This window comes from Nomascus leucogenys, chromosome 11 (genome assembly GCF_006542625.1).
Source record: "Nomascus leucogenys isolate Asia chromosome 11, Asia_NLE_v1, whole genome shotgun sequence".
Taxonomy (NCBI): domain Eukaryota; kingdom Metazoa; phylum Chordata; class Mammalia; order Primates; family Hylobatidae; genus Nomascus; species Nomascus leucogenys.
Window position 1 is genome coordinate 82,228,568 of NC_044391.1, and position 15,044 is coordinate 82,243,611.

Below are 15,044 nucleotides of genomic sequence, written 5' to 3' on the forward strand. Positions count from 1 at the left end.
TTCAGGTTCCTCTAGATTTCTAGCACCTGAAAGAAAACAAAACTGCAGCATCACCCAGGTAGGCCTCTCCTAATCTTACTCATTCACAGAGAATTTCCCCTTTGAGTCACCATGGCATTGGCTGGTTACTCATACCACAAATCCCTCAGGATTGGCTGGGACTGCAAATAAAATACTGTTTGCCCATAATCAAGTTGATAAGCTACAACATAAACACATCTAGGTTCTTGTTCTTAGAATACAGCATGTAGCATTTGCTTTCTTCTTTCTTCCTAACATTTTCATGCAAGATCCAGAAAGGACACATTGTCTCTGGCCATTCGAAGAAAGGAAGAAAGAAAGAAAAAAAAGGTATTTAAAGAGAGAGAGAGAAAAAGGCTGAAATGGGTTCGCTGGGTTCTAAAAATCCCCAAACCAAACAAGCCCAAATTCTTCTTTTGGGACTTGACTCAGCTGGGAAGTCTACTCTCCTTTATAAATTAAAGCTTGCTAAGGATATTACTACCATCCCTACAATAGGTTTCAATGTGGAGATGATCGAGTTGGAAAGGAGCCTTTCGCTTACAGTCTGGGATGTTGGAGGACAGGAGAAAATGAGAACTGTTTGGGGCTGTTACTGTGAGAACACCGATGGGCTGGTGTATGTTGTGGACAGTACAGACAAACAGCGACTGGAAGAGTCTCGGAGACAGTTTGAGCACATTTTGAAGAATGAACACATTAAAAATGTGCCTGTTGTTCTATTAGCCAACAAACAGGACATGCCTGGAGCTCTGACTGCTGAGGACATCACCAGAATGTTCAAAGTGAAGAAGCTTTGCAGTGACCGGAACTGGTATGTGCAACCGTGCTGTGCCCTCACAGGGGATGGGCTGGCCCAGGGGTTCAAGAAATTAACTGGATTTGTGAAGAGCCACATGAAATCAAGAGGAGACACTTTGGCATTCTTCAAGCAGAACTGAGGCTGTGAAAAATCCAAGTCTCTACCAAGACACTGATGAAGTTGAAAGGGTAATTGTTTTTCCATGCCAAATGAGGAAATCAAATTAATGAGTTGACAAACTTTTCCTGAGATGTTATTTCATCTACATTTAGTTAAACAACTTAGAATATATCTAGAAAATATTTATTTTCAGCCAGGAACTTTAGCAAACTGTGGCAATGATCACTGGGAATGAAAATGTGTAATGTTCTACAAATCTTTTTATCACATTGGATGACTTTGAATATAGTGGTCACATTTGGGACCAAGTAAATTATTGCATTATTAATTTTATATGACTACTAGAACAAAGTTTTGGTAAGCTGTCTGCTAATAGAGTTAGAATTCTTCCAGATTGTTTCCAGCTGTAACAGGTATTGAATTTCCACCACGCTCCTATGTAATAGCTGGGTGGTGTAAAAAATGAACTTCAAATTATGGAGTGGAAAAAGTGTAACGTTAATATCTTGTAAATTCATATTCCCTATTACATAAAGCTTTCTTATTCCCTAATTAAAGCTTTTCTTCTGGATTCCTGTCAGCTTTTTGAAATCTATTGCTGGGAACTTCCTCCAGTGAATCTTAAACAATGAACTTCAGGCTGCTAATTGCTCAGAGGCTGTGTTCTGCCATAGGGAGCAGAAGTGTATAAACTTAAAGGTCTGGTGATTGGGGTAGCACCTTGGAGTTTAGGGCAAGATCTGGGCTCAGGGCTTAGCTCTAGGCTATAGCCCCGAGTCTTGCTTCCTTGGAATTCAGTTTAACAGCATTGCTTGGAAACATATGTGCAGCTCATTGTACTGATCAAACAGGAACCAGACCTAGACTTTGCTCTCAGAGACCTACAATTCACAGCAGGAAACAACATAAAGCTAGTAGCTAGAGTAGGGCAATAAGTGCTAAGTGCGATTGCAGGAGATACTCTTTTTAACCAGGGAAACAAGAAATGCTTCATGCAGGAGATCGTATTTTAGAGGGTCCCTCACTCCCAGTGACCCTACAAAGGTACAGGTTAGTCACTGGAAGTTCCCATCACTAGGAAACTTCCTAGAGGCATTGGACAGGAGGGCAGGTGAGTGGGCAAAGAAGTTGGAGATTGGAATGGAATTCCCCTGAGAAGCTCAGAACTCTCAGGGAGGCCTTGGTACAAACTGACAACACTTTCCTCCTACCCCACTTCCAACAAGGCTCATTTGGGGCTGGAAGCAGAGCTCAAGCATCTGTAGCAGCCCCTAGGACTCCAAATCTTAAGGTCACTGAGGTTAAAAAAAAAAAAAAGAGGTATAATAAACCAAGGGTGCCAGCCCTTGGATTCCTCTTATGATTTTCTTCTCTCATCTTAGCTATTTGTTCAGCAAAGATCTGAGCACTACCTTCTGTGCTACATGGTAGAGATTCAAATAATACACTAGACATACAAGTAATAATAGTTACTGTGGGATGAATACCTGTGGGTGCCAGGCACTGTGTGCTAAAAACTTTCATACATCTTCCCATTTAATGTTCACAACTGCCCGAAGAGAAATAGGCATTATCTAAATTTTAAAGATGAGTGTACCGAGTCTAAACAAGATTATACAACAACCACCACAAAAAAACTACTTGGTATTTAACTGAGGAGTAGCAGCAGAGCCAAGATTCAAATTCAGGTGTGTCTGACTCCAGGGTGTGTGCTGTTATGTGTCCTGACATTGTTTTACAAAAAGGTATAGTCTCTGTCTTCAGTGAACTTACCACATGCAATTAAGAATAAATCAGGCCAACATATATTACTTTTATAATAAAAAGGTCCTTAGAAAAAATAAACTAGGCAGAATAAATTAAGTTCAATAACAGAGATATAAAAAACATGGAAGACTGGAAAAAAGTTTCTGATTTCAGGAAGATCTCAGGGGGTTGGCAATGTTAAATGTTTCATAGTAGAGTTTTTCCTGTTTCAGAATATAATTAAAATCTCAAATATATATCTTCCCTTACAATTTCTCTGTGTGTGTTTTTATGGAATCTTCTTAGTAATCTTAAATTGGAAGTCACTAACTTACTTAAAAAAAAAATGCCCTCTGGTGCTCGTGTATCTTGGTAATCTGAATTATGGCCCAGTCTTGGCATGATGTAAAAGTTGAAGAAAACAGCCTGTTAAAATACTGAAAGGAACTCAAATCTTCACTTCAGAAAGCCCCTGGGTGTACGTGTTGGGTGTGGTGGGCAAATACATTCTTCACGTAGAACAAAACTTATAAAGTACTGCTTTTTCCTGTCATTTCAACATCTCCCCGCAGTGTAACAGCTACTCCTTAAAATCTCTGTTCATATTCTCCCCAGAACGTGTACCCTCCTCATGCTTTACTCCTTTCTTCCCTGGGATCCAGGGTTCCAGTCTATTTTCCTTCATCAGTCACTTGCTTTCTTTTCTTTTTTTTTTGAGACAGAGTCTCACTCTGTCGCCCAAGCTGGAGTGCAGTGGCACGATCTCAGCTCACTGCAACCTCCACCTCCCGGGTTCAAGCGATTCTCCTGCCTCAGCCTCCCGAGTAGCTGAGACTACAGGTGTGCACCACCATGCCTGGCTAATTTTTGTATTTTTTAGTAGAGACTGGGTTTCACCACGTTGGCCTAGCCAGGCTGGTCTGGAAGCTTTCTTTTTGAGTTAATTTTATCAGTCTTTATTTGGCAATTCCCTCCTGCTCTCTGCAGTATGATCTTGTCTGCCCTCCAACACACACACACACACACACACACACACACACACGCACATGTGCACACACACAGCTGTGCAGTCTTCACCCTGGTCTACTAATAAAGCCCGAGGGACGGGAAAAAACTAAGTGGACAATAGCAAAATATTTCTTGGCAGATGAGAGGAAAGAGGCTTGATATTTATTATTTTCATACATTTTATTTTATTTTTATTTTGTGCATTCCTTCCAGATGTTTATCTTTATATTTTTATTTTATTTTGTGTATTCTTTAAAATGAATTTTATTGTGTATATTTGAGGTTTATGTTAATGATGTTTTGGGACACATATAGATACTAAAATGATTACTATAGTAAAGCAAATTAACATATCTATCATCTCACATTGTGACTTTCTTGTGTGTGACAAGAGTAACTAAAATCTACTTATTAATATGTAACAAAAATCCCAAATACCATGCAATTTTACTCCGCCATTTATCTGTAACAAGGTAAAACTTTTAACTTATGAAAATAGCATGCTGCCATAGATTTAATAGTAGCAAAAGCATAACACTTTGAAATATTCCTTGGCTAAAGATTTACGAAATAAATCTTAAATCTTTGAGATTAAGGTAAATATCAGTTAAATTTTCTCAAAAGTGAATATCAGATAAATATTTCTATCTGATTTTCTAAGTATTGTAGATGAAAAAAATCTTGACAGGGCATAAGAATAAATAATGGTGAATAAATAAAACACCCACAGTGACTGATGTGTGTGTGTGTGTGTCTGTGTGTGTACATACACACACATATACATATATATATTTTTAAGGCAGAGTCTCGCTCTGTCTCGCCCTGTCTCACCCAGGCTGGAGTGCAGTGGTGGGATCTCGGCTCACTGCAGCCTCCATCTGTCGGGTTCAAGCGATTCTCCTGTCTCAGCCTCCCGAGTAGCTGACACTACAGGCGTGTGCCACAATACCCGGGTAATTTTGTATTTTTGGTACAGAAGGGGTTTTCACCATGTCGGCCAGGTTGGTCCCAAACTCCTGACCTCAGGTGATCTGATCTCCTCGGCCTCCCAAAGTACTGGAATTACAGGCATGAGCCGCTGTGCTCGGCCGTGACTGACATACATTAAAGTTAATTTGTCAGTTTAAAAAGCCGAACATGACTATGTTCTGATAATGAACAAACTGGGTTTTACCAAACTAAGGAAGACCAGGTATGGAAAGAGCCCTGCAGCTCCAGCTCCCAGTAGGTGGTACTGAGGGGCAGTCTGGGAGGCCGACTGAATTCCTGCAGTGTGTTGACTATGCGGAGGAACTAACCTAAAAAGAGCGACCCTCAGCTGTGTTCTGCTTTGCAAACCTTGAGTTGGCCGGCTCTTGCTTGCATGAGCTCTCTCACCACAGAGATAGAGACAGAGACACAGAGGGACAGCCAGAAATAGAGAGACCTCCTTTGGCAGTCCCAATGAATATTTTAACGTAATAACATAACCTAATAATTTCACAGGGGTTCCAGTCCACCAGATTTTCAGCGCAGTGTTGAATTACTTTAAGCATAAGATACCACACTTTACCTTGAAAGTACCACACAAATAGAAAAGATGGTTATTAGATGACTTAACCGTATGAGTAGTATTTTCACAAATATTATCTCATTTCGTTCTCTCAAAATCTTATGAGGGAGGCATAACAAACATCAACCCTATTTTAAGGATATGAGGAAACTAATTAAGCAGTTACCAAACCTAGTCCTCTGATTTCCAAGATAAAAAAACACACACACATAGGTCGGGCGCGGTGGCTCACGCCTGTAATCTTACACTTTGGGAGGCTGAGGCAGTCAGATTACGAGGTCAAGAGATCGAGACCATCCTGGCCAACATGGTGAAACCCCGTCTCTACTAAAAATACAAACATTAGCTGGGCCTGGTGGCACATGCTTGAAGTCTCAGCTACCTAGGAGGCTGAGGCAGGAGAATCACTTGAACCCGGGAGGCAGATGTTGCAGTGAGCCGAGATTGCGCCACTGCACTCCAGCCTGGTGACAGAGCGAGACTCTGTCTCAAACAAACAAACACACACATGTAAATATTATGTTACAATGAATTTAGCTATAGTGTGGCACATACAGGTTTTACTATTAAATCTCTTTGTTTCTAGAAACTAAATGGGTCTATGGGATACGATGTTTCTTGGGCCAAAAACCTAAAAGATATCTTCCTTTCCCCCTTGTATCCTACACCCACCAGTAAATCCTGTCAGTTCACCCTTCAAAATACCTCTCCCTTCTGACCACTTCTGAATCTCACTACCACGAGGCCACCACCAATTCTCGCCTGGATGGCTGCATTCTCCACATAGAGTTCTGCCAAGAAGGTCTTCTAAAAATGAACATCTGATTACGTCATTCACCTGCTTTAAACCTCTCCATTCACTTCTTTCCCTACCTGATGTCCACTTTCTATTTATCCCACATCTCTCCCCATCCAGCCACATCTGCCTCAATGCCCTTCTGTCACTCCCAGCTCATTACTGCCCACAGCTCTTAAACTTGCTGTTCTCCAACTCAGAATACACTTTCCTCAGGTCTTCAAATTTTGTAGGTCTTCAACCAAAAGTGTAGAGGGGTGTTTTCTGAATCCTCATGTAAATGAGCCTTACACTCCCTGCCATTCCCTAACTCTAATTTACTCATGTACTTTCTTTTTCTTTCTTTCTTTTTTTTTTTTTTTTTTGAAATGGAGTCTCTCCCTGTCACTCAGGCTGGAGTGCAGTGATGCGATCTCGGCTCACTGCAACCTCCGCATCCAAGGTTCAAGCGATTCTCCTGCCTCAGCCTCCTGAGTAGCTGGGACTACAGGTGCGTGCCACCATGCCCGGCTAATTTTTGTATTTTTAATAGAGACAGGGTTTCACCATGTTGGTCAGACTGGTCTTGAACTCTTGACATTGTGATCCGCCCACCTTGGCCTCCCAAAGTGCTGGGATTACAGGCGTGAGCCACAGCACCTGGCCTGCTCATGTACTTTCCTATTGTTTCTTTCCCACCCTAGAAAGTATGCTTCAAAGAGGAGGGACTTTGTGTCTTATTCACTGTTGTATCCTAGAATTGTGCTTAAGACATAAGAGGTATTTAAAAGATATTTGTAGAACAAATAAAGGAATGCTCTGAACCCTAAAGTGAGGCCTTATCAGGGCCTGCAGCTGCCTCTTGGTGACAGAATATGGATCCAACAATGGAAAGTAAAAAGCATGGCAGATTGGGACCTAGGACAGTTCCATTCTAATCTCAGGATACCGTAGGCAAGTCCTTCCTCTCAGGAGCAGTGTGCTATACTAAAACGAATACAGGCTTTGGAATCATAACCGGGTAGGAATGCTGGTTGTCACCTGCTTTGGCTTTTAGGCAGATTACCTCTCTGAGTCAGTTTTCTCAACTAGAACAGTGACTTGAACCAGAAAGAACCTTTTATTGTGTTAAGCCATGGGGATCTGGAAGTTGTTATAACCCCTGCTGTTAAATGACGCTAATAAACTAGAATCATGGTCCCTGCTCCTCCTTTGTGTACCTAGACCCTCCTTTTTCCAATTTTCTCTTCTTTGCAAATCCCCTTACCTGTCTCCTTCTACCCAATCTGGCTAGCAGCCTCATTTGACTCATCCCAGAACAGGCAGGGAAGAGGGAATTTAATTTTTCCTCAACTTTTTATTTTAAAAAATGCCAAACCTTAAAAAGTTGAAAGAGAGAGTAAAATTAACACCAATGTACTTTTCACTGAAATTCACCAATCATTACAATTTTGCCATATTTGGGCTGCTTTTCTCTTCCTGTTTCTCTCTCTCTTTCTCTCCCCCCTACTCTCTCCCGCTACACACACACACACACACACACACACACACACACACACAGTTGCAATCATCCTGACACTTCACACGTAAGTACTTTATCGTGTATCTCCTTAGAATCACCCTTCTCCTATGTAAACATATTTGGGCTTCTTTTCTCTTCCTGTATCTCTCTCTCTCTCTCTTTATATCCCCCCTCCCACCTCCCGCTACACATGCACACACACACACACACACACACACACACAGTTGCAATCATCCTGACACTTCACACGTAAATACTTTATCATGTATCTCCTTAGAATTGCCCTTCTCCTATATAACCACAATGCCATTAATCTACACATAAAATTTCAAGCATTAATTAAATGTTATCAAACAGTCTATAACCAAATTCCCCCAGGATACCCAATATCATCTATAGAACTTGTTTGATCCAGAATCTATTGCATTTGGCTATGTCACTTTTAATTTAGAATATTTTCCCCACCTTTTCCTAGTTTTTCATGTCCTAGAAATTTTTAAGGAGTCCAAGTCAGACAATTTATGTCCCACAGTCTGGATTTGTGTTTCTTCATGATTAGATTCAGGTTAAATATTTTAGGCAAGAATATTCTACAGATGCTGTTGTACTTCCCACTGTATCCACTAGGGAATACATAGTGTCAGTTTGTCCTATTATTGGTGATACTAAATTTATTACTAGCTTTTCCCATGATAAAAATATAATTGTTTTCCTCTGCTGTTAATAAGTGATTTGATATGTATTTGAAATGATAAATATGATCTTTTGAGAGCTTATAAATATCCCATTCCCCAAAAGCCTTTCACTTAATGGTTTTGGCCTCCATTGATGATCTTTACCTGAATCAGTTATTGCATTGGGAACTACAAAATGGTGATTTCCCCCTAAATCTATAATTCCTTGACATTTGCTAGCTGGCATTCCTCTATAAATATGAGCTTTAGCACCCTTCTCCATCATTTATCTCTCTCTCTTTCTCATCACTATGGACTCACAGACACTTTGTAATTTCAAAGTTTTATAATTCAGTGCTATTCAAAGTCAGGTCCATGGATCAGCATCACCAGCATTGCCTGTGAGCTGCTTAGAAATGTAAATTCCTGCTCCCTCCCTCTCCACCACCCCAGACTAACTAATCAGAATCTTGGTTGGGGGTAGGGGGTGTCTAGGAATTTGTGTTATGACCAACACTATTATACAGTCCTCCCTCAGTATCCATTGAGAATTGGTTCCAAGACCTCCTCAGGTATACCAAAATCTGAGGATACTCAAGTCCTTGATATAAATGGCATAGTATTTGCATATAACCAACCCACATCCTCCCATACACTTTAAATCATTTTTAGATTACTTATAATACCTAATACAATGTAAATGCTATGTAAATAGTTGTTATACTGTATTGTTTAAAGAACAATGACAAGAAAAAGGGTCTGTATGTGTTCAGAACAGACACAATTTGATATGTATTTGAAATGATAAATATGATCTTTTGAGAGCTTATGAATATCCCATTCGCCAAAAGCCTTTCACTTAATGGTTTTGGCCTCCATTGATGATAAGCTTTAAATATGAGCTTTAAAGCTCATACCCAGGCTGGAGTGCAGTGGCGCGATCTCAGCTCACTGCAGCCTCCGCCTCCCAGGTTCATGCCATTCTCCTGCCCCAACCTCCCGAGTATCTGGGACTACAGGCGTCTGCCACCATGCCTTGGCTAATGTTTTGTATTTTTAGTAGAGACGGGGTTTCCCGTGTTAGCCAGGATGGTCTCAATCTCTTATCCTCGTGATCCACCTGCCTCGGCCTCCCAAAATGCTGGGATTACAGGCGTGAGCCACCACGCCCAGCCAACAAACTGATTCTTACACATCTCTCCTCAAGTTATACGTAAGGTATAATATAATACAACATTGTACTTCTAAGTCAGATTGGACTTTCTTTCACTTTAAAGCATTTTTCCACTCGAGTTTAATGTACCTACTTTAATTGCCTATGAATGAGGAACATAAGAGACCGTAGTGACAACACCAGCTTCTGTTTACAATGGGATAACCCCCAGTAGCCTCATAGTTTTATTTCTGCTCTTGCTTTAATAATGTATTTTACATGTATTCTAAAATTTAATACAACATAAAAATGCACATATCCCAATTTGTAAAAATTCATATATAGAATATATAAAATACATAAAATATCTAGGTAGCTGTACATAGGTGACTGGAATTCTGTACAGTTCTCAATATTTTCCAAAGTTTCTACAGTGAGCATGTGTTACTTTTATATTCGGGGATAACACACTTTATTTTTAAAGGAGCTGTTTAATCTTCATAGCGTATGTAAAACACGAGTGGACAATGCATGTATGGCCTTAGAATTGTCATTTCAAATGCATTAATCTAAAGTATTAAGAAGTCCTTTTAAAGACCAGAGTATTGTAATGTATAGACACACGGGGGCACTGTAACCAAGTATTAATAATTAAAGAAAAACAAATCCAATAACCAAAACAGTTAACATGTATTGAAAATTCACTGTAGACCAAGTTCTGTTCTTAGCATTTATATGTATTATCTCATTTAATCCTCACATTAAATCTGTGGAGTACCCTTATTATCCCCATTAGTACAGTGAAGAGATCTGAGACTCCACATAAAATTGTGAAAAGCATTTACTGTGGTCTTTTATACATAATCAAGCTTTCACTATCAGTTGTTTGGTGAGAATTCTATACTGTACTTCTGTGCAGTTTAATGCTCTCTTAAGCCATGGCCTGCTTCATATTATCAAATGCTTTCTCAGCCGGGTGCCGTGGCTCATGCATGTAATCTCAGCATTTTGGGAGGCTGAGGCGGACAGATCACTTGAGATCAGGAGTTTGAGACCAGCCTGGCCAATACGGTGAAACCCCATCTGTACCAAAAATACAAAAATTAGCTGGGCGTGGTGGTGTGCGCCTGTAGTCCCAGCTACTCAGGAGGCTGAGTCAGGAGAATCGCTTGAACCCGGGAGGTGGAGGTTGCAGTGAGCCGAGATTGCGCCACTGTAATCCAGCCTAGGCAACAAGAAGAAGGAAACTCCATCTCAAAAAAAACAAAACAAAACAAAACAAAAAAAAACAAAGAAAGAAAAAAACAAAAACAAAAAACTAAAAAAACCCAAATACTTTCTCTATCGCTCTACTCGGAGTCTAAGGACAGCTAGGGAGCAGAGAATCGATATTTAATAAAATTTGGTTTCTTCATCAGAAATATATCACAAAATTACAGAAAGTTAGAAAAAAAGGGTAAATATAACTATTAGCATTTTGCTGCATTTTCTTGCAGTCTTAATTCTTCTTCAGTGTGTATATAATTCAATGTATCATTTAAAATTGTATTTATTTTTTAACAGGTAAATAAAAATTGTATATATTTATGATGTACAATGTGACGTTTTGAAATATGTATACAGTTTGGGATGGCTCAATTAATACATGCATTACCTCACATACTTATTTTTCTGTGGTGAGAACACAAAATCTACTCTGTTAGTGATGTTCAGTTATGCAATACATTGTTATAAACTATAATCACCATGCTGTACAATAGAGCTCCTGAACTCATTCCTCCTGAGTAAAATTTGTATCTTTTGACCGATATCTACCTGCACCAAGCCTGGTAATCACCATTCTACTCTCTGCTTCTATGAGTTCAACTTTTTAAGACCCCACATTTATGTGAGATCATGTAGTATTTATCTCAATATATCATTTTTGATAATTTGGTAATTCGATTTTTTTCTTCTATCATCACATTCACATATTATGTAACTTTACCATGTTATATATCCTTTAGAACCATCAATTTTCAGTGTTACCTCATTTCCAATGTAGTAGACATATCATATTAAATGTTTAGGTAGTTGCACACAGTTACATGTTTTTAACCATTTCTCTACCATTAGTTTTTTACATTGCAGCCAATTTTTCATGTGGTAAGTAATTCAGCAAAAATATTTTCATGCATGTACTGCTGCCTCCATATTTATTACTTCATTCAGCAAATATTGATTGAAAACCTAATAAATACCAGGCCCTGTGTTAAGTACTGAGTTTGGGATTATTCCCCTAGGATAGTAGTTCAATGTTGAAAAGTGAGAACGTGTTTTATGCCTTGATACATATTGCCAAATTGCTTTCTAAAAATCGATGTCAGATTAATCTTAATGAATTCTTTAAAAAGACAGAAAGTAAAAAAGAGGCATGAAAACTTTGTCATTAGATGACTAATGACTATAGCATTATTACATCAAAGTAAGTAGATACATTTGTCAGAATTCAAATTACTAATAGTATGAAAAAAATTAGTGCCAAAATTAGTAGCAGTTTTTACCCAATTATAACTCAAAGTCCAGGCACAATAAATAAAAATATTGTTAAACTGGACTATGTAAAAATGAAAGAAATTGCAGCAAACATAAACAAAGTCAAAAGACAAATGTTATAAAATGTTAATATTAGAATTAATATATATCATAGACCAGGATCTTACATTCCTAATATAAAAGAACACAAAAATCAAGAAAAAAGAACCAAAACCTTCTAGAAAAATGTACAAAAAGCATGCACACAGTTAATAAATGATATTCAAATGGCCCTTTAGTATGTCAGGATCCTAAGCTGCTTCTTCTTGCATTAGAGAAATGCAAATTATTACTACATTTAGACACTATTTCTCACAAGGTTGCAAAAATGTGTCAGTTTGATACCATTCTATAATTCTGTTAGTGAGGCTGTGGGAAAATGAATACTCTCATCAAATGCTGGTGGAAATACAAAATGGCATGACCTCTGTGGAGGAGAATTTAGCAAAATCTAACAAAGCCACAATTGCACTTACCTTTTAATGTAGCAATCTCATTTGTAGGAATTTTTCCTGAAGATACATAACCATACACCCGAAGAAACATACGTGCAGGGTTATTCATTGTGGCATTCTTCATAATAGCGAAATGTTGGAAGTCACCTAAACGTTCTTCTATAGGAGACCGATTTTTTTTTAAGGTATATTCCAAGAGTGAAAAACTATTCAGCCAAACAAAGAATGAGAAAGGGACATGCCAAAAGGAAACTAAAAGGGCCAAGAGGCAATGACACCCAGCAGCAGTGAGTATACCTAAAGCCCAGATCTTGGTTTCTAAATATTAGGTTCTACTGACAGGAACCTGAGCTCTTTGGAGAAATGACAGTTCAGGTCAGGGGCAGGTAAAGTGGGCCTACAACTCTCTTGTGCCAGAGAACAAGAAAGAACCCAAAGACTGACAGAGACAGGTCAAAAGTTTACTAGAGCAGCTTAAAGGGACTCCAGCTTAAAGGGCCAAATCTGAGACAATTTGAGCATCAAAAAAGAATACAGGGCTGGGCGCCGTGGCTCATGTCTGTACTCCCAGCACTTTGGGAGGCTGAGGTGGGCAGATCACTTGAGGTCAGTAGTTCAAGACCAGCCTGGCCAACATGGCAACACCTTGTCACTACCAAAAAATACAAAAAATTAACTGGGTGTGGTGGCACGCGTCTGTAGTCCCAGCTACTCGGGAGGCTGAGGCGCGATAATTGCTTGAACCTGGAAGGCCAAGGTTGCAGTGAGCCAAGATCATGCTACTGTACTCCAGCCTGGGTGACAACATGACACTTTGTCTGAAAAAAAAAAAAGAAGAAGAATATAGAATGGGCACCATGGCTCATGCCTGTAATCCTAGCACTTTGGGAGGCCGAGGCAGGCAGAACATCTGAGGTCAGGAGTTCTAAACTAGCCTGGCCAAAATGGCGAAACCCTGTCTCTACTAAAAATACAAAAGTTAGCCAGGCATGGTGGCATGTGCCTGTAATCCCAGCTATTCAGGAGGCTGAGGCAGGAGAACCGCTTGAACCCAGGAGACGGAAGTCGCAGTGAGCCAAGATCACACCACTGCACTCCAGCCTGGGTGACAGGGTGAGACTCTGTCTAAAAAAAAAAAAATTTTACCATAAAAAATCACATTACCATATATATATATTGTAATGGATAACATACATTAAATAAACAAAAATAAAACCCATAAATCCATAGTGATATTCATTGAAAATATAAGAAGAAGCAAAGGAAAGAAAAAGTTTGGGGTGGGGAGAAAGGAAAGCTCTTTTATACAGAAAAAGTAGAGGGAATGATAGAATTGGAAAGCTACTATTTTGCAACTGCAAAGCAGTAACTGACTCTGAGTATATTAAGGTGATTTTCTGAAATATCTTCTGGTTCTAAGACTAACAGAGTTTGCAATGGAAAGCCTTGATAAGATAAGAGAAAAGCTGTGAAATTCTTTAGTACGTTTTTCTTTTCTCTCCAAAGCTGAAAATCACCATTTACAAGTCCAATATGAGGCAGATTCCTAGTTTCGTCACTTTGAATTCTTTATATCTTTGGTTAAGTGGCTACAAAGTATATTGAAACTACTTTGCTAAAGGAGGCTTCATCATAAACAAAGTCAAAAGACACAGGTCAATCTGGGATATATCATAGATAAAAGATATAAGTCTAATGTTCTTAATAAAAGCTTTATATTGTTTATTGTTAAAGCAGAAGAGAAAAAGATCCTGCTTAGCCTGTTGAACCAGATAAAGCATCCCATATCCAGCCTAAGGCATGAATTTTCTGAGGAAAGTAAAGCCTCCCAATATCTTCTTGATCTGTCTCCAAGATCAGGCTAGAGGGTAGAAGTCCATAATAATGTTGTTTTAACTTAACTCCAACTCCACAGGTCACACACTCACTTCATTCTGCCATGTCCGGTCAGTCCAGTGTACACCTGAGTCCTGGTGTACATATCAATGGTGCCCCCTTTCATTCTCAAAAGTGTCTCAGTGTGAACAATAAATTATATGATTACCCTACTTTTGGTGGAACCCCTGATGCTTTTTAGAGAAGTCTTCAATTGGCTAATATTGAGGGGTAAATGCCAAGCTAGAGAGAAAAACAAAGAAAGACTCCGAAATATAGTAGGCAGAATAATGCTGCCTTCACCCCCCCACAGAGATGTCCGTATTCTAACCCCTAGAACTATGAATATGTTACCTCACACGGTAAAAGGAAAAAGCGATTAAGGGTGTTGAGATGAGGAGATTATCCTGAATTATCCAAGTGAGCCCAAAATAATTACATTAATCTTTAAAATCAGAGAACCTTTCCCAACTGAGTTCAGAGTTAGAAGGGGATGTGACTCTCAAAGATGCTCAGATGTTAACTGCTGGCTGTGAAGATGGAATATCAGGGCCATGAGCCATGGAATGTGGGCAGCTTCTAGAGGCTGGGAAAAGCAAGGAAACAGGTTCTTCATTAGATCTGCCAAAAAGAAATGCAGCTCTGCTAACACCTATAAAAGCTCAAGATAATAATTTTGTGTTGTTTTAGCCATTAATTTTGTGGTAATTTGTTAAAGTAGCAACAGCATTTTTAATGAGCCTTGAAGGATCCAATGAACCATCATC

At 39.2% G+C, this 15,044-nt stretch overlaps 1 protein-coding gene across 1 annotated transcript; it reads left to right on the forward strand.

Annotated features, from left to right (window-relative positions):
* Positions 1-201: 201 nt before the first annotated feature.
* Positions 202-1,495, forward strand: ARL14 (ADP ribosylation factor like GTPase 14). Its single transcript, XM_003256386.2, has one exon. The coding sequence runs from the start codon at positions 384-386 to the stop codon at positions 960-962; it is 579 nt and encodes a 192-aa protein (XP_003256434.1). The 5' UTR covers positions 202-383; the 3' UTR covers positions 963-1,495.
* The last annotated feature ends 13,549 nt before the right edge of the window (positions 1,496-15,044 follow it).

Excerpts from the sequence above, each read along its gene's own strand:
- ARL14 (XM_003256386.2), top strand. The coding sequence starts at position 384 with ATGGGTTCGCTGGGTTCTAAAAATCCCCAAACCAAACAAGCCCAAATT.